A 26,001-nucleotide genomic window follows, 5' to 3' on the forward strand; every position below is an offset into this window, starting at 1 on the left:
TATATCACATGAATTCAAGGCGAGGAAGCACATTTATTGTAAGAGCCAAATCCACATCCAAACATAGTTAATACCAGAACATGATCTTCAAAAGAAGTTTTTTTCCTCAGTTCTACCACCATCATAGGCTCGACATGTGAGAGAGCCTTCTGAGTGGGTGCTCCCACAGTTTGGAACTCTCTTTCTCAGGAGGCTTGGCTTTTGTATTTTATATAAATATATTAATTGTTTTATATTTTTAACAGTATTTTTAAAGATTTTACATTTTTGATTTGTTATACAGTATTAATGTGGTGTTCGAATTTTGTTTTAAAATTCTACTGTTTTGTTTTTGTTGTTGTTTTTAAGCATCTTTTTGGGGCTGCCATGGGTCCAATTTGGGAGAAAGGCAGCATATAAATAAAATAAATCAACAAAATCATAAATAAACATGTCAGATCTGATTACTAAAATACAATCTACTGACACTATTTGTATGCTTGGTAACTAAAGAGTGATGAAGTATGACATAGAAAACCAATCTGAGAGCAGACATTATAACAAGTATAGTGAAGGGGACTTCAAGGATGAAAATCAAATCTGCCCATACTCAAATCCTGTGTGAAATTTTTCCAGGCATTTTAGTCCATAATGATATCTTACATTTTTCCCATTTCCTGATTTGCAGTGTAAGATACAGTATGATGTAAACCAGGGTTTGGCATGTGAAGTACAATGTTCTTCTACGTCAGATCCCAGCAATCTTAGCCAGTGTAGCCCATGGTAACAAATGCTGTCCAAAAACATTGGCAGGCCCTCATGATTCCCACCGCTAATGTCAACAGATGTCACAGATAAAACACCTGTAGTGTGAACAACCTTGGGGAGTTCACTTTTGTGATAGCAAAAACTACTATCAATACCAAAGTATAGTCCACTTTGATTAGTTTCCTTCTTTCTTCAAAACATGGACCTTTTCTTGGGGAGTAGCTGCTTTCTTGTATTAATTGTGTGTGACAGAAATAGAAGGGAGAGAAAGTAGTGAGCAATAAATGTAAGATCCTCTAATCCTGGAGAAATAACTAGGAGAAGCAGTAGAAACATCATCCAGTTCTGTTCTTGGAATTAGAAACAGAGCTCAATTAATAGGTTATTTTTCAGGTCATTAAGACCTTATACATATTTATCTGAAGGAGAGTCTAGCTGACATCCTGAGATTTACTTTTACATAGGCATGTATATAATTGTGCTGTAAATCTGTCTTGTCTAACTAGATGAAATTCTGTTGGATTTCTTTTTCAGTTTTACCAGTGCCCTTATTGTAACTACAACAGCAAGGACCCAAATCGTATCCAGATGCATGTCCTGTCACAGCATTCTATGCAGCCTGTTATCTGCTGTCCTCTCTGCCAAGATGTCCTGAGCAACAAAATGCATCTTCAACTGCATTTAACTCACTTGCACAGTGTGGCGCCTGACTGTGTGGAGAAGCTGCTTATGACAGTAAGTGTTTAAAATGCTGACTATGCATTAGACATGTACATAGGCTTGAAATGATGCTAAATATATTCTGGCATCATAGCTAGAGACTTGGAACTTGGGCTCCTGAGATCTCTTCCTTGTTCTGCCAATAACTTAGTTCATCCTTTTGGCCTATACACTTAACCCTAATTTTCAAAGACACAGGCTCTTATTAAAGTCAGTCATTCAAGATCAAGGTGCTCACCTCTGTGCTTCCATGCACATCCTAAACAGATCTATGACTAGCTTGTCTCATAGGGGAATTATTTGTCTTAATTTACCATAAATTATATTTTGAGGACTAAAATGGCTTGGGTCCAGGTTACCTAAAGGATCGCCTCTCCCCGTACATTCCGCCTCGCACCCTCAGGACATCTGGACAGCAGCTACTGAAGGTGCCTGGGGCTAGATTGTCCTCCACCACAAGGAGGACATTTTCCACTGCTGCCCCAGCCCTTTGGAATACGCTGCCCACTGAGCTCCGCTCGACTACCACCCTGGCCCAATTCAGGAAGGATTTGAAGACCTTCCTGTTCCAACAGGCATTCCCCGATTAAAAATCCTGTGGGCCTCCCTCCTCTTTCGTGGCCAAGAGGAAGGGCTTTGGGGCTTTTAGCCTGTGTTTTTTATTATTGTTTATATGTGATGTATTTTGGATTTTATTGTATGTATTGTTGTTTTAAATTTTATACTGTAAGCCGCCCTGATCGAAGGAAGGTGCGGGATATAAATAAAAACTTTATTTATTATTATTTAAAAGTACAAGAAATTATTGTTTGTGGCTAATTTTATCAGATGAAATAAATAATTGCTAAGAAGTAGAAAATGAAACTATCAGAAATATTTTATATTTCTGGGACGAAGGGCACAGAACCCACAATACAGAAACAGTAATAACCTTGCATATTTTTCTTAATGGCCTTGAGTATCCTGAGTAAAAGCAGATAGAAATGTGAACATTAAGATATTTTTTAAGTATATAAACAATATATGGTGGCAGTAAAGTTAAGATTATAGTCAACATACTAAAAGCATTTGGGGCAACTACTACTTTATGGTCTATCTATATTGATTAGAATGTAAAATCACATTATCTTTTGTATTCTTTCCGATATTAATTACCACTGAACATGAGACAGATACCATATTCACCATATTTTGAACTACAGTGGGCCCTCACCTTACGCGGGGATCCGTTCTGGATCCCTCCGCGTAAGGTGATTTCCGCCTATGCTCAAGCCCCATTGGAAACAATGGGGCTCGTGCGCGGCGGCGCGGCAGGGCGCAACGGGCGCACGCACCCATTCAATTCACGCACCCATTCAATTCAACAAGCGTATGCTCAAGCCGCGTAAAGCGCGCCCGCGTATGACGCAGGCACGCTGTATCATGTGAAAACAGCTTTAGAATCACAAAGCAAAAATGTAACAGAAAAACATAAATAATGATGTACGGGTTGGAGGAGGAGCAAAAACCACATGCTAGAGGTTCACACCAAGTTCTGATCTAAAGGTTCTAAAGGTCACTAGGTAATTTAATCAGAGAACATTCTCACCAATTTTTCTTTTTTAAAATAATAATAATATAATAATAATAAATTTTATTTATATCCTGCCCCTCTGAGAGCAATCGGGGTGGCTAACAAGTTAAAATACAAAACATATCAAATCCCTAATACCCTCCCCCCTTAAAAAAGTATTAAATCTAATAGAGAATTAAAACCATACAAGTTAAAATTGACCCAAAGGTCAAACAACATAACAATAATCAATATAACAATAATCAATATAACAATAATCAATGGGAGCGGCGGTATCTATTTATTCATAGGAGTTTCCTGAGGCCAAGTTCTCTATTCTAGAAAGGCCTGCCGGTAGAGATCCGTCTTAACAGCCTTTTTAAAAGGTGTCTAAGGATGTAAGCAGACGGATCTCATCCGGCAGGCCGTTCCACAGTCTGGGGGCGATGATGGAAAATGCCCTCTGGGAGGTAGCCGAAAGCTTAGATGTTTGTGGCTGAAGTAGGCTTCTTCCAGAGGACCAGAGTGCGCGGGGAGAATTATAGGGGAGAAGGCAGTCCCAAAGATAGTTTGGACCCAAGCCATTTAGGGCTTTAAAGGTAATAACCAACACCTTGTACTGGGCCCGGAAACTAATAGGCAGCCAGTGGAGGGACTTTAAAACCGGAGTAATATGTTCTCTCCTAGATGTTCCGGAAATTACTCTGGCTGCCATATTCTGTACTAGTTGCAGTTTCCGGATCAAGTACGAGGGTAGCCCCATGTAGAGCGCATTACAGAAATCTAGATGTGTGGTTACCAGCGCTGTGGACAACAGTCTCAAGATCCCTTACTTCCAGGAAAGGGCGCAGCTAGCGTATCAGCCGAAGCTGATAACAAGCACTCCTTACTGTCGCATTTACCTGATTCGACATCAGGAGCTATGAATCAAGGAGCACCCCCAAACTGCAAACACAGTCCTTGACGGAAAGTGTGACCTCATCCAGGACTGGAGATTGCAACCCGATTCCTGGTTTCGGGGCCGCTACCGTGAGCATCTCAGTTTTGTCTGGATTCAGTCTCAATCTGTTTTTCCTCATCCAGCCCATTACTGCCCAAAGACATTCATTGAGAGAGGATATGCCATCAGAATTTGAGGCCGACGAACAAGTCACGGAGAAATAGATTTGGGTGTCATCAGCATACTGATAACACCCAGCTCCATGACTCCAAATGATCTCACCCAGCGGCTTCATATAGATGTTGAACAACATCAGGGACAGGATAGCACCCTGTGGCACTCCACAGGTGAGCTTCCTTTTACTGGAGCAACTGTCCCCGAGCATCACCCTCTGGGATCTGGCCAAGAAGAAGGAATGGAACCACTGCAATGCAGTGCCTCCAATTCCCAATCCCCTCAGGCGATCCAAGAGGATGTCATGATCTATTGTGTCATAAGCTGCTGAGAGGTCTAAAAGCACCAACAGGGTCACACTGCCCCTGTCGATGCTCAGACGTAGATCGTCGGTCAAGGCAACCATGGCAGTCTCAACCTCAAAGCCTGTCCTGAAGCCAGTTCGAAATGGGTCAAGATAATTGGTTTCATCCAAGACAGCTTGGAGTTGAAAAGTAACCGCCCTCTTGATTACCTTGCTCAAGAATGGCAACAAAGAAACTAGCCTAAAGTTGTTCATATCCAGGGGGTCCAGGGAAGGTTTTTTCAGAAGCGGCCTAACAGCCGCTTCCTTTAAACAAGATGGAATATAACCTTCCCTGAAGGATGCATTGATGATGTTCGTAACAAACTGTCTTACTGCGCCCCCCCCCCCCCATGATGGGCAAGGGTCAAGCAGGCAAGTTGTTTTCCTTACTCTACCAAGGAGTTTGTCCATGCCATTGGTACTCACAGACTGAAGTTGATCCAGGATAATCTCATTAACGGAGTCGATGGACACCTCATCCGCTGTTTCTGTTACAATACTGGCATCTAAGTCGGCTCTTATCTGAGAGATTTTGTCTGCAAAGAAGTTGTTAAATACATCACAACAGGCCATTGTTGGGTTAAGTAAAAGGTTCTGTGCAGGGGGAACCCGTGTCAGTTCCCTCACTACTACCTAAACAGCTCTGCTGGATGAGACTCTGCAGACGCAATACTTGCAGAGGAGAAACATCTCTGTGCTGCACGTATTGCCTCCCGATAGGACCAAAGAAAGTTCCTATGGCGAATCTTGTCAGATAAGAGTCGAGTTTTTCGCCAGATGCGCTCTAGTCATTGTCCAACCCGCTTCATTTGCCTAAGCTCTGGTGTATACCATGGTTTGCGATTAGAAGCGGGTTGGCAAGGACACTTGGGAGCGATCGTGTCAATAGCCTTGGTAAAGTCGGTGTTCCAAGTGTTAACCAGAGCTTCGACAGGGTCACCGACATTTCCAACCATTAAACCCTGCAAGGCTATTTGGAATCCAATTGGTTCCATTAGCCTCCGAGGGCGGACCATTCTAATAGGTCCACCACCCCGGAGGGGCGGATAGAGGCTCTTAGTTCCACCTCGAGCAAGAAATGATCCGTCCATGACAAGGCGGTGGGTTTTTAACCTCCACCCACGGATGTTCCTGTTCGGTACTAAAGACTGCATCGAGTGTATGACCTACACAGTGTGTGGGCCTGATGACCAATTGGGATAGGCCCATGTTGGTCATGGTTTCCATGAATTCCCGAGCCGCACCTGTTAAGCTGGTCTTGAGGGGGATGTTGAAGTCTCCCAGAACTAAAAGTCTGGGTGACTCCAACAGCAACTCCGAGACCAGCTGTGTCAGCTCAGTTAGGGAGTCTGCTAGACAACAGGGTGGTCGGTAGACTAGCAGAATCCCCAAACTATCCCTGGTCCTCAGGTTAAGGTATATACACTCAAAGTGGGCTGTGTTCTGAACAGGTATCCTGGCCAAGGTCAGATTGTTCTTATAAACTAGAGCCGCTCCGCCCCCCAGGCCACTTCCCCTCACTTGCTCACTAACAGAATACTCGGCTGGGAGGGACTACGCCCACGTAACGGCGCTATCCTCTCCCCGCCAGGTCTCTGTAAAGCAAGCCAGGTCGGCATCCTCATCAAGGAGAAGATCATAGATGATATGGGATTTGTTTTTAACCAACCTGGCATTGCAAAGGAGCAGGGTGAGGTTCCGTGGAATGATTGGTATGCTCTCCAATCCATTTTGGGAAACAGAGGGAACTGAAGGAGGGATCGCTATCAAACAGCGATCCCGCCTTCTTTTGTAACACGTGTTAACTCCATTACAACCATATCTCCCATTCCCCAGCACAACTCGGATAGCTGCCCCCACTTCATTCCTGACCTCAGGTGAGGCAGGAGGGAATAAGGCCATCAGCGCCGCTGCCACAGGTGGGGGGTGGTGGAAAATGGGGTGGTCTTTATAACCTCTCCCTGGCCCCACTGATGCTGCTGCACCGCTGGGAAAGTGTAGAAGGGCTGAGAGACACCTTGCCCTAGTCCCAGTGGTTGCTGCTGCGCCGCTGCCCCAGATGGGAAATGGGGCAGTCTTTATGGCTTCTCCCTGGCCCCACTGATGCTGCTGCGCCACTGGGGAGGTGCAGAAGGGCACAGAAACGCCTTGCCCTGGTCCCCTTGGTTGCTGCTGTGCCACTGCCTCAAGTGGGGAGATGAAAAATGGGGTGGTCTCCATAGCCTCTCCCTGGCCCACCGATGCTGCTGCACTGCTGGAAGATGCAGAAGGGCAGAGAGATGTCTCGCCCCAGTCCCAGGAGTTGCTGCTGCGCCACTGCCTCAGATGGGGAGATGGAAAATGGGGTGGTCTTTATAGCCTCTCCCTAACAATACATGAAACTGGATTTTACTACAGCCCACAGAAGTAATGACTTTGTACTGCTGGACTCACAAGTTGCTTAGAGTTCACATACTTCTGACAGAAGAGTGGGAACTTTCAATAACCGTTTAACTCTTTTGCTAGGGATTTTTTGGTTAGTGATCTTGCATCCACACCATTTCCACTGCTGTATCCCTGAGCTTAATTACAAAATTAAGTTTTGTTGTTTAAATCACTTGATGTGATAAAAAAAATATAGTTCTCTTGTTAAGTGCAGTATCATTTTTTTCTTTATAAAGGTTCCTGTACCAGATATGATGATGCCTAATAATATGCTACTGCCAGCATCAGCTTCAGAAAAATCTGATTGTGACACGTCTGCAAGTCTGACAGCTGAGGGATCTGGGAAATACTCAGGTATGTCAACAAAAGACCAGGCTTGCAGAACTGAAATGTTAGTGCTTTTTGGTGAGAACTTATATTTCCTATTAAGGTGGGAGTATTTTGAGTACTAAAGAAAAATAATGCAGTATTATAAAAGGCAATCTCCCACCCACAGAAATTCATGAATGTAAGTGTGATTTGCAAGAAGAGTTAGAAAATACTTCTGTGAAGAGTTCAAGGCACTCCATTCCATCCAACTGTCATTAACAGTCTTTCCCCCCCAAATTTCCCCCTCACCAACAAATTGTTTCATCCAATTTCTTCTTCCTGTTTCTCTTTTCTCCACCATCAAAAATAGTCACTTAGCATGTCTTTCCCTTTTAGGGGTTTTCCTCCTAAAGTTTTTTGTGCATCTAAAACCCTGGATGTTTTATTGTTCTAGAAGCCTGTACTGATATATCCATCTGGTACATAAAAGGTACTATATGGGCTATGTAAAGAGAGAGTGATATAGATATATATGATAGACTTTATATATATGGATTTTACATGTGTTAGTAGTACCTAGATCAGATTGGTAGATCTAGTTCAGGTTAAGCACCCCAAAACCTATATGACATATGAAATCTTTTCCATGGCTTGAGTGTCCATGCACTATATAAAGTAATTATTAACTCTACAGTGGTTACTTGCAAAGAAAAGACAGATAGTTTCAAATAAGTGGCGCAAAAAATAAATTTCTAAGAGTAGCTGAAGGATTCTTTCCCTTGTGAATAAGGAAACGTTCTCTACCTTACGGTTGGACAATGCATTGAAGAATTCATTTATTATCAACATTAAGTGCACCAGAACTGGATCATTTTTTATTTTGTTTCAATGCAAGGTAGGTTCTTATAGAAATTATCAGGCCCAGTTCTCGATATATACATAAGGCCCTCTACCTCATCTACTAGTTTTACAAATGGGGTTCAAATTTGGGTAAATGTGTATACGCTGATGTATATGAATCCATGACAATTGGTATAATTTAAATTGACTTATAATAAATCTCACCTGAGTGAGAAAGACTGAGCCCAGGTCATGTGATCTTTTATCTGCATTTGGACCTCTTTAGTTTGTTAAGTATATGACAGGGATTGGACGCCCCCCCCCCCCAAATAAAAGGCCCTTAACCACAGAGAAAAAATATACCAGGGGACATATATAAATAACGGTATGTCTGAAAGACAGAATATCAAAAGGTGAAGCTTTCTCCATAAATGTATTTCTACATAAGAACATGCATAACATGATGAATTATTGCCTGCTGCACACTTGTTAGATGTAGAAGAGCCTCACTGTCCCTCAGTGCTATCCTAACCCATGCAAAAATCTCAGACTTCTTGAGTTGCAAACAAAAATGTTATTTTGACTATTTTATCAATTGATCTCGAGCTGCCAAAATTAATATATCTGTCATATCTTCAGGGGCCTTGATGGGATGGAAGGCAATAAATAAATGGTTTAAAACAAACAAATACCAGGCACAGTATTTCAGCTGCGGAAGTGGGAAGTCAAAAGAAGTTAAAGATCTATACTCGGTTCACCTATGTTCAGATACACAGAGTTGGATAAATTCTTGAATAAACTTATAAAAAGCAAAGCCTGTTTTAAGGCATTTCTTGTGGTTGTAATCATTATAGAAATGTCATCACCGCTGTTCAACCACCCTGTTTTCTTTTCTTTTCTTTTCTTTTCTTTTTTTTTTGAGCCAAAAGGATTTAGGTGTTTTGACATGAATATACCCATTTACTTCACAGCAACATAGAATCATAGAGTTGGAAGAGACCACAAGGGCCATCCAGTTACTGTCAGGAAGTTCCTCCTAATGTTGAGGCGGAATTTCTTTTCCTGTATCTTGCATCCATTGTTCCGCGTTCTAGTCTCTGGAGCAGCAGAAAACAAGCTTGCTCCCTCCTCAATATGGCATCCCTTTAAGTATTTAAACAGGCCTATCTTATCACCTCTTAACCTTCTCTTTTCCAGGCTAAACATCCCCAGCTCCCTAAGTCATTCCTCATAGGGCATGATTTCCAGACCCTTCACCATTTTAGTCACCCTCCTTTGGACACGCTCCAGTTTCTCCACATCCTTTTTGAATTGTGGTGCTCAGAACTGGACACAATATCCCAGGTGGGGCCTGACCAGAGCATAATACAATGGCACTATTACTTCCCTTGATCTAGACACTAGATTGTTCTGAATTGCATTTTTAAGTGATGATATTTTATTGTAATCTAGATGTTACTGTGGTTTTATGCTTGTCGTTGTGGTTTTATGCTTATAATCCCGCTTCAATCCATTGGGAGAGGCAAGAAATAGAAATAAAATGTATTATTATTATTATTATTATTATTATTATTATTATTATTATTATTATATTGATGCAGCCTAAAATCACATTGGCCTTTTTAGCTGTCGCATTGCACTGTTGACTCATGTTCAACTTGTGGTCTACTTGGACTCCCAGATCCCTTTTACACATAGTCTCTTTCAGCCAGGTGTCATCCATCTGATATCTGTGCATTTCATTTTTCCGCACTAAGTGTAGTACCTTACATTTCTCCGTGTTGAAATTCATTTTGTTTGCTTTGGCCCAGCTTTCTAGTCTATTCAGGTCATTTTGAATTTTGATCTTGTCCTCTGGGGTATTAGCTACTCCTACTAATTTAGTGTCATCTGCAAATGTGCTCCCAATTCTGTCATCCAAGTTATTGATAAAGATGTTGAATAGCACTGGGCCCAGCACAGAACCCTGTGGCACCCCACTGGTCACTTCTCTCCAGGATCAAAAGGAGCCATTATTGAGCACCCTTTGGGTTCAGCTACTCAACCAATTGCAAATCCATGTAACAATTACTTTGTCTAGCCCACATTTTACAAGCTTGTTTGCAAGCATGTCAGGGGGAACCTTGTCAAAGGCCTTACTGAAATCAATATATACTATATCCACAGCATTCCCTTCATGTACCAACTGGTTATTTTATCAAAAGAGAGAGAGAGAGAATTAGATTTGTGTGGCATGACTTGTTTCTCTGAAACCCAAGTTGACTTTTTGTGATTATGGAATTGCTTTCTAGATGTTCACAGACTCTCTTTTTAATGGTCTATTCTAGAATCTTTCCTGGTATAGATGTCAGACTAACTGAACGATCATTGTTGAGATCCTCTTTTTTCCCCCTTTTTGAAGATGGGGACTATGTTTGCCCTCCTCCAGTCTGCTGGCACTTCTCCTGTTCTCCAGGAGTTCTCAAAGATTATTGCCATTGGCTCCGATATTACATTTTCCAGTTCTTTTAATACCCTTGGATGTAGTTCATCTGATCCTGGAGACTTATATTCATTTAGGTTAACCAGGTATTCCTGTACTATCTCTTCCTATTCTGTGCTGAAATTACCCTATTCCGTCCTCTGCTCCATTATCCTCAGGTTGAGCACCCTTTGCCTTTTCTGAGAAGACTGAGACAAAGAAGGTATTGAGTAATTCTGCCTTTTCTCTGTCCTCTGTTAGTATTTTGCCATCTTTTCCACATAGTGGCCCTATCATTTCGTTCTTCCTTTGGCTGCAGACATACCCCCCAAAAAGCCCTTTTTATTGTTCTTAACCTCTCTAGCAAGTCTCGGTTCATTCTGCGCTTTAGCTTTTCTGACTGTACCCCTACACATGCTAGCTATTTGTTTGAATTCCTCTTTGGTGATTTCCCCATTTTTTCATTTCTTATACATGTTCCATTTAAAACTTAGCTGATTTGAAAGTTCTTTAGTCATCTATGATGGTTTCTTGAGACATCTTCCATTTTTCTTCCTCATTGGAACTGTTTTAAATTGTGCCTTCAGTATCTCCCTTTTGAGCAGCTCCCATCCATCTTGAACTCCCTTCTCTTTTAGTATTCCTGACCATGGGATCACCCCCAATATTTCTCTAAGTTTACTAAAATCAGCTCTCCTAAAGTCTAGAATGTGTGTCTGACTATGCCTGGCTTCTCCTCTCCATTGTATAACAAATTCCAGGAGAGCATGATCACTCCCACCTAAGGATCCCACCACTTGCACCTCATTAACCAGGTCATGCCTGTTGGTTAGGATCAGATCTAAAATAGCTGATCCCCTTGTTGCCTTTTCCACCTTTTGTACAATGAAATTGTCTTCGAGGCAAGTGATAAATTTGCTAGACCTTGAGGATTTTGCTGAGTTTGACTTCCAGCAAATATCAGGATAGTTGAAGTCACCCCTCACTACTAAATCTCTCCTTTCTGAGTGTGCGGACATCTGTTCTAGAAAGGCATCATCCAATTCCTCAGTCTGACTTGGGGGTCTGTAGTACATTCCCACAATAACATCCTTGTTGTTTCCCTACCCTTTAATTCTTATCCAGATGCTCTCCACCTGGCTTCCAGGATTGATGTCCTGGATCTCTTCACTGGTGTAAATATCCCTGACATATAATGCTATTCCTCCTCCTTTCCTGCTTGGCCTATTCCTGTTTAAAAGGTTATACCCCTCTATTTCTACATTCCGATCATGAGACTCATCCCACCAGGTTTCAGTGATGCCTATTATATCATATTTGCATTGTTGTGCTAGGAGTGCAAGTTCATCTTGCTTATTTCCCATGCTCTGTGCATTAGTGTAGAGACATCTAAGACCATAGGTCCCCGCTAGCTGCCTGTGCAGGTTTTTTTGCCTCCCACTGTTGGGTCTTTCCACTGTTTGCCTTGTTTCTTCTATGACAGTTTGACTATTTTCTCCAGCCCTTTTGCCTTCCAGAATTCTGTCTCCTTTCCCCACATAACTCAGTTTAAAGCCCTCCTTATCTAATTTTTGATATTGGCAAAAACGTTTCTGCCAACTGTCATGAGATGCAACCCATCCCTTTCCAGCAGTCCCCCCTCATGGAACCTCAGACCATGATCCAAAAAAAACCCAAATCATTCTGGGCAGCACCATCTGTGGAGCCAGTTATTAATTTCTGCTATTTTCCTCTCCCTTCCTGGACCATGCCCCTCAACTGGGAGAAGAGATGAGATGACAACCTGTGCATCCATCTCTTTCAGCTTCCTCCCCAGAGCTTTGTAATCCCTTCTGATATTCTGAAGGCTGTGCCTTGCAGTATCATTGGTTCCCACATGAACCAAAAGAAAGTGATAATGGTCTTTTCAGCCTTTCTGTCACATCACAGATCTTTGCCCCAGGGAGACAACACACCTCCCGAGACATCTTGTCAGGACCACAAACCACTGCTTTGGTACCCCTCAGCAAGAAGTCCCCCCCACCACCACCACATGCCTCCTCCGAGGCTTGGCAGTGGCTGTTCCGTTTGGTGGTACTCTCAGGCTCCCTTGCTCTGTCCCTGAAATCTCTCCCTGATGCTCTTTCTCATCATCCCTGATAACAGAGAGAGATTCAAATTGATTCTGAAGCTGCAAGTTCACAGAATGATCCCTGGTTTCCTTACTTCTGTGTGTGACGTTCCTCCAACTATCTACTTCCGTTGTATGTGAAGTGACCTCCTCCTCCCCAGCAACTTCTTCTGTGTGTTTCTCATCCAAGTCTGTCTGGTCTGTTCTGTTCAGGAAAACCTCTTGCTCCCTACGATGCTGAAGTGTATACCTGGGCCACCAGCTGTTGGACATTCTCTTCCAAGAGGGTTACTAACCTGCACTTGGTGCAGTAGAAGTTCTCCACATCCCTAAGCAAGAAGACAAACATCCCACAAGTGTTGCAGGTGACTGCAGCAGGTCCCTCAGTGTCCATATTGAGAAGTCTTAAGGAGGCACTGAAACAAGACTGTGGGCTTCCCCTGCTAAACACTAGTGAAAGAACCTCTGCTGCCATGGCCTTTGTCCCCAAACTTTGTTAGCAAGCTCAATCAACTGGGACTATAGTTATGTAGAGAGCTCCTGACTACTAACTCCTTCCAGAGGCAAGTCTCTGACTCACTGCCTCTAAATACTGTACAAGTCCCCACAAGCCCCTTAAGGAAAAAAGTTAAAAGAAAATTGAGAATTCAAAGAAGCCCCTCTCCAACACTGTTCCCAGGTCACCTTCTCCTCTGTACTTCAAAAAGCTCCTTGACCATAAAAAGTAGAAAGAATAATTTGGCATGTGCCTCTGCCAGGAGTTATATAGAATTAGGCTTCTAGCTCCTCCTCCCAGACACAGAAATGGCTCACAGTTTAAAAAGTTTGAGAACTCACCCCAGCAAAATGAACACAGAAAACCAGCCTTCCCTTTTCTAAGAGGAGTTATATAGACTAAACATACCAACTATGAAAGTATCATATTCTCCGTTATGTATAGAAAAACATAAAATCACTACCTTCTAAGTGTTAGGTATGAAAGTAGTTCCATCAGTGGAAAGACACTATTGGATCCCATTCTGTGACTAAGGATCGGTACAGACAGGTATTTTTTGGTGTCCTCGTTGCAAACTAGGACTAGATGAGGCTGGGCATTTACATGCCCAGCAGCCCTAGTTCGCGAGGAGGCTGCCATCATTGCTCACTCCCATCTACATGGGTAGCACCATGATGGTGTGAGCATGGTGCAGCGCCCAAACTGCACTGTCTGGAAGTGATGCGATCGGGGCACATGAGCACACCAGTCATGCCCTCCCAGGAAGCTGCTTTCGGCAGCTTTTTGCTCCCAAGAGGCATTGTTGCCGTGCCCTTTGGTTGCTGCAGCAACTATGCCGGGGCAAAGAAGGATGGCACGGAGCCACTCGTCTGTAGAGCCCCTAAAAACCCTGAAAGGGCTGACAGCTCATGAAATAGTTGATTAGAAATGTGCCTCCACATTTTGCTTTCTCATACTCATACACATACTCAAGAAAGAAAGAAAGAAAGAAACCAACCCTTGCTGGTTCTGGACCCAGCATCATGAGAAGGTTGATTTTTATATCTAAAATTTAAAGCCCTGAATAGCATGCATTCATTTATTAAAATAAATGTTGTATACAGTACATCATTAATTTAATATACAAAGCGTATTCAGCTTTCTTCAGCATGAGTAGTAGTTTCTGTAGTTTATTTCCTTTTGTGGAAACCAAAAGAGGAGTGGTTCCCATTCATGCACAGCAATCCAAGTAGGCTCCTTGATTTTCCAGAACTCTTGTTCACATGGAAAAGCCTCTACCTGAACAGGAAATTCTTTTCCTCAGATACACTGTGTGCAGCTAGGCACTCTCCTGCTTGCATGTGAGGTGGATAATGCTTGATTACAATTTATATGTTCACATTCTACAGTGACTAAACATCATTTATTTTCTCTTTTTTAAAAATTCAATTAGGTGAAAGTCCTCCAGATGAGAAGAATACCCCTGGGCTGGAAGAATCAAAAACTGGAATGGAAATTAAAACAGAGGAACAGAAGCCACTCAAGGAATCTACTGAAATGCCAGAATGGAACAAAAACAGCAGTAAAGATACAAAAAACATTGAATCACTGCCAGATCAGTTGAACGAACAGCAGAAGAGGCAGCAGCTTTCTGTATCTGATCGCCATGTCTATAAATATCGTTGTAACCATTGTAGCTTGGCTTTTAAGACTATGCAGAAGCTTCAAATACATTCCCAGTATCATGCTATTCGGGCTGCTACTATGTGTAGCCTTTGCCAACGTAGCTTCCGTACATTCCAGGCTTTAAAAAAACATTTGGAAGCAGGTCACCCAGAACTCAGTGAAGCTGAAATTCAGCAGTTATGTGCATCTTTACCTGTAAATGGTGACCTTTGGGCAGAAAATGAAAGTATGGCACAAGATGAACATGCACTAGAACATGATATAGAAAGAGAATACGAGATGGACCAGGAAGGTAAAGCAAGTCCTGTAGGAAGTGATAGTAGTTCCATTCCAGATGAAATGGGCTCAGAACCAAAGCGGACTTTACCTTTTAGAAAAGGGCCAAATTTTACTATGGAAAAATTTCTAGATCCTTCTCGCCCATACAAATGTACAGTGTGTAAAGAATCTTTCACTCAAAAGAACATTCTTTTGGTCCATTATAATTCAGTGTCACATTTACATAAACTCAAAAAGGTGTTGCAGGAAGCATCCAGCCCTGTCCCACAAGAAGCTAACAGTAGCACTGACAACAAACCCTACAAATGCAGCATTTGTAATGTTTCTTATAGCCAAAGTTCTACACTGGAAATACATATGAGATCTGTGCTTCATCAAACTAAGGCAAGGGCTGCAAAACTAGAACCTAGCAGTAATGCAATGAGTGGAAATAATACAGCAGGGAATGTTAATAGCCCCAGCCAAGGGATGGTAGATCCTATAAGTTTACCAGCAGTTAACAGCAAGGAAACCCACATAGATGCCAAAGAATTAAATAAAAAGCAAGCTTCTGAATTGGTTTCTGCTCAACCTACACATCATACTGCCCAGTCACCAGCACAGCTACAGATGCAACTCCAGCATGAATTACAACAGCAAGCTGCTTTCTTTCAACCCCAGTTCCTAAACCCAGCATTTTTGCCTCATTTTCCTATGACACCAGAAGCACTATTGCAGTTTCAGCAGCCACAGTTTCTTTTTCCATTCTATATTCCAGGGACAGAGTTCAGTTTGAGCCCTGACCTGGGTTTGCCTGGTTCTCCTGCATTTGGTATGCCTGGGATGGCAGGCTCACTGCTGGAAGATCTCAAACAGCAGATCCAAACTCAACATCATGTTGGTCAAACTCAACTACAAATACTGCAACAACAAGCACAACAGTATCAAGCTACACCACTTCAGATTCAGTCACAAAAGCCACAGCAGCAGCAAACAATTAAGTCAGTGAAAACAGAGCAGAATACTGTAGTAAATACAGAATGCCAGATTATGAAGGATACACTATCCTATAAGGAATCAGACGAGATTTCTGAAAAACAAGAAAAACCAAAGCAAGAATTCACAAATGATAGTGAAGGACTGAAAGAAAACAAAGATATGAAAAAGCAGAAATCCTCAGAACCAACCATCCCACCTCCTAGAATTGCTTCTGGTGCAAGAGGAAATGCAGCCAAGGCTTTATTGGAAAACTTTGGCTTTGAGTTGGTTATTCAGTACAATGAGAACAGACAGAAAGTGCAGAAAAAAAACAAAACTGGTGATTGCGAAAATACAGACAAATTGGAATGTGCAGCATGCAGTAAATTATTTTCCAATATTCTTATACTAAAGAGCCATCAAGAACATGTTCATGGTCAGTTCTTTCCACATGGTGCACTTGAAAAGTTTGCCTGTCAATACAGAGAGGCTTACGACAAGCTTTATCCTATTTCACCATCTTCTCCAGAACCTCCTCCACCTCCCCCACCTCCCCCACCACCAACCCAAACTGCAGCAACTTCTCAGTCATCTACATCCAGCTCGGGGAAAATGCAAAACATGACTCCTACTCCACTGCAAGCTCCACCACCAACACCACCTCCACCACCTCCACCACCACCACCACCACCACCGTCTGCACCACCACCAGTGCAGCTACCAGTTTCACTGGATCTTCCACTTTTCCCTCCAATTATGATGCAGCCAGTGCAACATCCAGCATTGCCTCCTCAGCTTGCCCTCCAGCTACCACCAATGGATACTTTGTCTGCAGATCTTACTCAGCTTTGTCAACAGCAGCTAGGATTAGATCCAAATTTCCTACGACATTCTCAGTTCAAACGGCCACGTACTAGAATCACTGATGACCAATTAAAAATATTGCGGGCATATTTTGATATTAATAACTCTCCAAGTGAAGAACAGATTCAGGAAATGGCTGAGAAATCTGGCCTTTCGCAAAAAGTGATCAAACACTGGTTTCGAAATACCTTGTTTAAAGAACGACAAAGGAACAAGGATTCTCCATACAATTTTAGCAATCCTCCCATAACTGTTTTGGAAGATATTAGAATTGAACCACAGCCAAGTTCTTTAGAACATTACAAATCTGATTCAGCTTTCAGCAAGCGGTCATCTCGAACTAGATTTACTGACTACCAGCTAAGAGTCTTACAAGACTTTTTTGATACAAATGCTTATCCAAAGGATGATGAAATTGAACAACTTTCCACTGTACTTAACCTACCTACTCGAGTTATTGTCGTATGGTTCCAAAATGCACGACAGAAGGCTCGCAAAAGTTATGAGAATCAAGCTGAAACTAAAGATAATGAGAAAAGGGAGCTCACCAATGAGAGATATATTCGGACTAGCAACATGCAATATCAGTGTAAAAAGTGTAGTGTGGTTTTCCCTCGAATTTTTGACTTAATTACACATCAGAAAAAACTGTGTTATAAAGATGAAGATGATGATGCACAAGATGAAAGCCAAACTGAGGATTCAATGGATGCCACAGATCAAACAGTTTACAAGAATTACACTGTTTCTGTTCCATCTGACTTATCAAAAAGTACTGCTGTAACAACAGCAAGCTCTGGATCTGGTTGCAGTACTCCTTTAATGCCGTCACCCAAACCTGAACCTGAAAAAGCCTCTCCTAAACCTGACACAACAGAAAAGCCAAAGCAAAATGATACCATACCTAAGCAAGTGGAGACTCCTTCCCAGGGCAACAAACCAATGCAGTCTGCAACACCAGCTTCTTCTGAACCACAGCCCTCAGCTTCTCAAACACAGCAACACAAACAATCCCAAATAGGAGGCAGGCCACCTTCTGCATCACAGACTACACCTGTTCCTTCCAGCCCTTTAACTATCTCAATGACTTCTCTTCAGAACAGTCTACCTCCTCAGTTATTACAGTACCAATGTGACCAGTGTACAGTTGCCTTTCCCACTTTAGAACTTTGGCAAGAACACCAGCACATGCATTTCCTAGCAGCCCAAAATCAATTCCTTCATTCTCAATTTTTGGAAAGGCCTATGGATATGCCCTATATGATATTTGATCCTAATAGTCCTCTAATGACTGGACAGTTGCTGAATAGTTCTTTAGCTCAGATGACACCACAAGTTGGTTCATCACATTCAGCTCACCATACTGCTTCAATTTCTGGCTCCCTTAAACGGAAACTGGAGGATAAGGAAGATAACAACTGCAGTGAAAAAGAAGGAGGAAACAGTGGTGAAGACCAGCACAGGGATAAGCGACTGAGAACTACAATTACTCCAGAGCAATTGGAAATTCTCTATGAAAAATACCTTTTAGATTCCAATCCTACCAGAAAAATGCTCGATCATATTGCACGGGAAGTTGGTCTAAAAAAGAGAGTTGTGCAAGTCTGGTTCCAAAATACAAGAGCTCGAGAAAGAAAAGGACAATTCCGTGCAGTAGGTCCAGCTCAATCACATAAACGATGCCCTTTTTGTCGAGCACTGTTTAAGGCAAAATCTGCTTTAGAAAGTCACATTCGCAGTCGTCACTGGAATGAAGGAAAACAAGCAGGTTATAGTTTGCCACCAAGTCCTTTGATAGCCAATGAAGAAGAAGGAGAGAGCCCACAAAAATACATGTTTTTTGACTATCCATCATTATCATTAGCAAAGATTGATTTGTCAAGTGAAAATGAATTAGCGTCTACTGTTTCAACTCCTGTTAGTAAAACTGCAGAAATGTCTCCGAAACATCTTTTAAGTCCTTCTTCTTTCAAAGCAGAATGCAGTGAAGACATTGAGAATCTGAATACTACTCCTGTTGATGCTGGCTTTGATCAGAATAAAACTGACTTTGATGAAACTTCTTCAATTAATACAGCAATTAGTGATGCCACAACAGGAGACGAGGGAAACAATGAAACAGACAATATGACTGGTAGTTCAGGAGATGGGAAATCTACATCATCTCCTAAAGAGCCAAAAAATTCTCTAAATGACAATTTGCCAAAAAACACAAACATGCCTAATACGGAGAACAGTGATGACAAGTTTCTGTTCTCCCTGACTAGCCCGTCAATACATTTCAATGAGAAAGACGGTGAACTTGACCAAAGTGTTTACATTACTGATGATCCTGATGATAATGCTGATCGTAGTGAAACATCAAGCATAGCTGATCCAAGTTCACCTAATCCATTTGGAGCAAGCTTTAAATCTAAAAACAGTGACCGACCTGGTCACAAACGATTTCGAACACAAATGAGTAACCTACAGCTTAAGGTCTTGAAGGCTTGCTTTAGTGATTATCGGACTCCAACCATGCAAGAATGTGAAATGCTAGGGAATGAGATTGGCCTGCCCAAGCGTGTGGTTCAAGTTTGGTTTCAGAATGCACGAGCAAAAGAAAAAAAATTCAAAATTAACATAGGGAAGCCATTCATGATCAATCAGAATGCAACTGATGGATCCAGACCAGAGTGTTCTCTGTGTGGGGTGAAGTATTCTGCACGTTTGTCCATCAGAGACCACATCTTTTCCAAACAACATATTACAAAAGTGCGAGAAGCTGTGGGAAGTCAGCTGGATCGGGAAAAAGATTACTTAGCTCCTACAACTGTTAGACAGCTGATGGCACAGCAAGAACTGGATCGTATAAAGAAGGCTACAGATGTACTAGGCTTAACAGTACAGCAGCCAGGCATGATGGACAGCAGCTCACTTCATGGAATCAGTTTGCCAGCAGCTTACCCTGGACTCCCTGGCCTTCCTCCAGTACTTCTGCCTGGAATGAATGGTCCATCTTCCTTAACTGGATTTCCTCAAAGTTCAAACAGTAAGTACATGGGAGCAGAGGAGAGCAGTGTTGCTTTTGCTGAGACAGTGTGTTTTAGCTATTAAAATATTTGGTCTTTTTTTAAATCAATTCTGTGGCTATTTGTTAGAATGATAATGGCTTGAATCCAGAGTCTTCCTTTTGTGGATGGAAAGTCTCTTTCTATCTAGAGAGGTTCTGAACTAGTGGAATATTTCTTCTTGCAGAAGGAAGAGGAGCTGGTCATTCCCTTGAAAAGCACTTTGCCTCCCCAAAATTTGCTCTAAATGATCTGGGGACTCTCTGGAAAAATATGGGAGATGTCCTGGAAGCTACAGATGGAGATCTTACACCTTCTATTTCTCCTTTCCCTCCATTTGCAAAGGTCCCCCAAGAGATGTTTCTTCTGGCAAGGGAGGAATCTGGATTTAATATATATTTATAAAGTTTTGGATTAATTGAATCTTTGGGGCTTGACAGACGGGAAGAAAGGGGCAGCAAGACACCGCCCTTTTCTGCCCCGGAAGCAGGCCGCGGCAACCACATGCCACGGCCTGCGCACGGCAGAAAAAGAAGGCCTGAAAAGGGGCTTCTTTTTGCTCCAAAGAACAGGCACCATTGGCATGCTCATGCACCATGATGACGCCCTTTGTGCACTGCACCGTTTGGGCGCAGCACACGAAGCAAGTCATCAGCGCTGTCTGAACATGCACACGGCAATATGATGCCCAGACAGCGTGGTAGGGCTCAAGAGTGTGTGGACACTCTACTCACTCAAGCCCTAATTTTGGCCCCAGGCCAGCACATAGCACCAGTCTCTACCAGGACTTTATGAACAAGTATTACAGCAAATAAAATTAAATGTAATGTAATGTATCATTCTTTTAACAAATCATATGTAAATTTCAATATCGTTAACAATAGTGTTTATATGCAATTACAATTCCCATGGGTGGCTTTAAAATTTACAGTGTGAACCTATACATGTCTACTGAGAAATCAACTGCACTGAATTCAGTGGAATTTACAGTCAGATGTATATAGGATTTCTGTTTTCCTAAATATTTGATAAACTGTTGTTGCAATTTAAAGCAGTTAGCAACTGATGGAGAACAATACTGATGTGTATGTGAGTGAGAACATGATGGAGAACAGTACTGGTGACTGAGGCAAATGCAAAGATCCAGTCAAGTGGTAATGAGAATGTGTATGCCGTTACCTTGTTCCTATGATTTCTTGTATCCAGCTAAGACTGCAGTCCTTAAATAAATCTAACTGAAATTAGTGGAACTTCTGAATAATCATTTTAAAGATAGAGCTCAAGATTTCATTCCTGATCTCAGTCCTGCTGTAGAACACTGGTAGCTACACAGGGGTTACAGAAAAAGGCTCTTGACAGAAATGTATTAAACAAATATAAACCTGACTAGTAAACAAAATTTATGTATGCACAAAATGGAAGCAGAAATTTTACCTGTCTTGTAAATATTTGCTTCCTAAGCTACTGCCTCTGTTTGTGTTTGTTTTGAGGACCTACTGTTCCTTGTTAGGTCATTTTTGTCATGAAAATGTATTCAAGCAGTACCACTGATATTTCTCATTCCTCACGATACTTGACATATGAGTAGTTCCTGAAATCAGTCTCATACTTTCACTTACCTGCAGTAAGAATATATCAATAGCATCTTTCTGTTCCCCCCACTTTCAAGTAATGATAATTTAAAACAATCACTAAAGTAATAACCAGATCACTCCCATATTAAACATGGTGTTTCCCCTCTAATTATATGAAAAACTATATAAACTTTTAAAAACATTTTAAACTGATCTATAAATTGAAATATATTTTATTCAAATAGCTGTTACTTTCTCATTTGCTAATGAGTAATAGATAAACAAGTGAGAGCCAGTGAGCCATAGTGGTCTGAATGTTAGACTGTGACTCAGGAGATCAGGGTTTGATTCCTCGCTCCGCCATGGAACCCATTGGGTGACCTTGGGAAGGTCACAAGCTGTAAGCTTCAGGGGAAGGCAATGGCAAACCTCCTTTGAACAAATCTTACCAAGAAAAACCCATGATAGATTTGTCTTAGGATGCCATACATTGGAAATGACTTGAAGGTACAGATCAGCATCAGCAACAACAACAATAATAATAAACAACCCGGTGAAAGAGATTGATTCCATACATGCAGAATGGAATTACATACAGAAATTTGTTTCCTCATTAAGTTTGATTCTACAAATTACTACCTGTAGTGGAAGCGTCTAGAACAGCCAAGCGTGGCTGCTGCCCTCAGATGAAGTATTGACATAAAATTCAGTCTGGCCAGCCCCTGTATTTCGTTTTTCACTTTGGATCAGGGATGTAATTCTTTACTGAATTCTTCCATGAAGGTAGCAATGAATTATTTCAACTATTTTCTTCCTGCTGCAAGAAAGTATTAAGTTTTTAAAGGTTAATCACAATTCAGAACTTATGCTGTGAAAAATTTGCATGTGGTTTTGTGTAGCAAACAACATTTTCTGCACAGAAAGTGCTGTCTTCTATGCAAACCAACCCTGAGTGAATCTTATGCAGAACAGATTCGTAATTACACCTTTTTTCTGTGCAGAAATAACATTTGCTGTGCAGAAATTAGTATTTCTGTATTGAGATATTATTTTCCATTTATAAAATGCTACGCAAATTAGCCATAGGTCAATTTTATGCAGAACAAACCCTTAGTTACAGGGTTTTTTCCTCCTATGTTGAAATATTATTTTCCATGCAGATAATGCTGTGTCTGGCACATAAAATTCTGTTTTCTCCGCAAAACAACCACATATGAATTTTGCACAGAATAAGTCCCAAACAGTGAAGATTGTCATCAGTCCAGCATACTTCTCATCAGGGTATCTCATCTCTTGAAAAACATGTCTTTAGACCATTTTTCAAATATTTTTGAATATTCTTTCCACCCCTACTTTAGATAGCAGAATGTTTTAAACTAACACTGACACTCACTGAAGAAGGTTTAGTTTTCTTGGTAATCTCCGTAACTTATAGCATTACCTACAGCCCTCATCTTCACTGGGACTGCCTGGTTGTCTTTTGGACACAACCCAGAAATTCTTAGACTGTAAATGATGCCTAATATTGTTCTAAGAGGCTTCCTAAATTTTGTTTCTGTGGCCCTAAAGAGATTAGAGCCAACTGTTGCCAGAACATTAAGAATATAGGACAGAATTCTTTTTCCTCACTGAATAACTAATTGGTTCTGTCAGTCCTCTTCAGGTGCAGTCAGTTCTGTGTCTCTGTAAGTTTAGCAGCACACACACTGTATCTGTTGATATGTCAGGAATGGGTCCAAATCCATAAACTGCTCTGCTTTTCAATTTACAGTGAAATATGCCCAAAGTCATTTGGTCAGTTAACACCACTAGCAGTATGGAAATGGCATAATATATGCATGTGCTGGCTGATGTTAATGGTTTGTTCTGTATGCAGGCCAAGAATAATTGCTTGTAGGTTATTTCTAGATAGCTAACCATATGGACCAGCTCACTGAGTTACCAGATCTTCAAATCATTAATGCAGTAACATTATCTATGAAGCATCAGTTAAAACCAAGACACCTGATGCAGCTAATCTTTTCTGTATAAAATGCAAAGTAAAGATATATCTTAAGACATTTCATTCTTCCATATGCTAAATAGTCCCCCATCCTATCTTTCTTACCCAGAAAAACATGTTCTTAATGGCTCTTAATGGAAAAGTAAAAGGGAAAGGGAAAAAAGCAGATTATATTAATCTTTCATTAGTGAAAAGTACTCCTCATCAAAGTTCTTTAATATATGCTCAGTGCTGATATGCTTCATATCTTATTAACCCAGTTTTAACATCTCCTTGTTTTGCTATAGGCAGCAGTTCACATCTGTGTTTGATGCAAAGGAAGATGTTTAATCAGAATCTACTTGTAGTCACACATTTTGAGCTTATCCTGGTTGTAATCCTCTAACTAGTTTAGTTATTTAACCTTGTAAAATGTTTCAAAATATGTTAAAATTCCTGCTGCCTGCTCCCAAGGGTTTTTTGACACAGTATTCAAAGTATGATATGTGGTACCTCTGAATTTAAATGTATAATTTTCTTTATAGTCCATCTTTATAGTTACGATCAAATAGACAAAGAACTTATCAAATTATCATTGAGCACATTCTTCTCATATAATTAGTTATTTGCCTAAATGTTTCCAACAGTGGAAAATATGTTTTCTTTAGCAGAAATGAGCTCTGTTTTGCAGGTGCTTAAAAAAGCACTGAATGCTCTGTTTAACAGACATATCTAATGAAGTGGACTCCTATGCCTACACACACTTATTAGTGTTAAATGTGTTACAGGATCTTATAACATAATGCCTGCCCCCTCCCCCCAAAAACATAAACATTGTTATAATGTGCTACATTTACTTTTTAAATAACTCTGGTAATTTACAGTGAAGTTCTGTACATGTCAAACCAGACTTAAGTCACTTTGAGTTTGATGGGAATTACTCTCTGAGGAGTGGTTATCAGATTTCAACCATACTTTTCTTGTGGGTTTTACAACTTCATGGTTCATCACAGTCTGAAAATCTTTGCAAGTTGGTTCAGTTGGGATCCAAAATAGAAAATTCATAAAAGATAATAAAATTATTTGAAAAGCCACCATTGTTCAAAATGGGAAGATCACTCCAACAAGTTCCCCGGGCTGATCTAAATTATTGGGGGGGGGGGGGAGGTGTGTGTGACATATCTGGAAACTGATCTGCCAGCCACTCCCTGTTGCAAAAAGGCCTGTCTTGTGCCTAAAACAGTTGAGGGGCAAAGCATGGTGAAACTGTACCTCTCTCACACACTAATGTGCACTGGGACATTTTCATATAAAATAATTTTAAAATGTTTGGCTCCCCACTCCTGTTTGGTTCCCCCCTCCTCAAATTCTCATTCAGCTTGTGAGACCATACCATACATAAGTTATACATAACTACTAATAACAAAATTTACACATTCATTAAATTGTAATTGCCATAATTATTTTCTGTCAGTCTATTTATCGCTATAATGGGGAAAGGGGAGGGAAAGAGTTCAGCCCACAGGTCACCTGCAGCTTCTCTAGGCCATTCTTGAAATGTCATGCTCTTCCTTTAAGGTTTATTGTTATTATTGAGGCCAATATTTTATTTTATTTTAAATGTTATTGACAATGTTCGCTGAACAGAGAGCAGAGGGAGAATATAGTAGAACTGCCTTCACGTCCCCTTCAGGGTACAGGGAGATACATTTTGAATAAATATGAATACATTTAAAAATAACACTGGAGATGAAGCAGAATGTATCTGGTGAAGGGCAGGTGCAGCTCCTGGACCCTAGCATTCTCCCCCTCCACACCCCTTGGTGAAGATGTTATGCCAAATAGACAATTTTAACCAAATTGTTTCTAGAAACTATAAAATCCCTAACAATATATTTGAGCTTGCTATTAAATAAAAATAATGGTTCTGTGATAAACATTAAATGGTTGCCTTGTTAAATCTGAGAGCTTCTTCTGAATTCTAATTGCTTTATCCTAAGTAATGTTAAGCACCTGGATATTGATGATTTAAGCACCATTCAAGCCCACTCAATTAGTACTTCCATGTAACTAATACACATCTATCCTGTAGAGCCTAGGGTTATCACTCTTATCCTCTTACACATGCACTGATCCTAGAGAGTGCTCTAAGCCTTCCATCTTTTCAAGAGAGTTTCTTAGCTCTGCCAACTTTTATTTTTCCCTGCAAGCAACCTCTTAAAATTCCTTTTTCTACAGTGTGGAGGACAGTTATACATATCACAGGGACTGCTTTTTAATAGTTGACTGTAACAGACATTGTCCCTATCTGATATATGAAGTGTAACAAGGAATTACCAGTCCTTATCCCTGATCTGTACATAATGTACCAAACAGGACAGTACACAATAACATTTATTTATTTATTTATTTATTTATTTATTTATTTCTCTCTCTCTCTCTCTCTCTCTCTTAAATTAAAATGGCATGCTTAAAGATAGTAATAACCATTATATTGTTGTTCTGTCTCTCT

The 26,001-nt window shown here is 41.0% G+C and overlaps 1 protein-coding gene across 6 annotated transcripts in view; it reads left to right on the plus strand.

The window, feature by feature from the left end:
- The window catches only part of ZFHX4 (zinc finger homeobox 4), a 245,535-nt gene that overhangs the window by 213,467 nt on the left and 6,067 nt on the right, over positions 1 to 26,001 (plus strand). For all 6 annotated transcript variants that reach the window (XM_042465376.1, XM_042465374.1, XM_042465375.1 and 3 more), the window contains 3 exons: positions 1,282 to 1,482; positions 7,140 to 7,257; positions 14,552 to 19,915. In XM_042465376.1, coding sequence (XP_042321310.1) covers positions 1,282 to 1,482; positions 7,140 to 7,257; positions 14,552 to 19,915 — 5,683 coding nt within the window. The remainder of the gene's footprint in view (positions 1 to 1,281; positions 1,483 to 7,139; positions 7,258 to 14,551; positions 19,916 to 26,001) is intronic.

Source organism: Sceloporus undulatus, chromosome 4, assembly GCF_019175285.1.
Source record: "Sceloporus undulatus isolate JIND9_A2432 ecotype Alabama chromosome 4, SceUnd_v1.1, whole genome shotgun sequence".
In the NCBI taxonomy this organism is placed as follows: Eukaryota; Metazoa; Chordata; class Lepidosauria; order Squamata; family Phrynosomatidae; genus Sceloporus; species Sceloporus undulatus.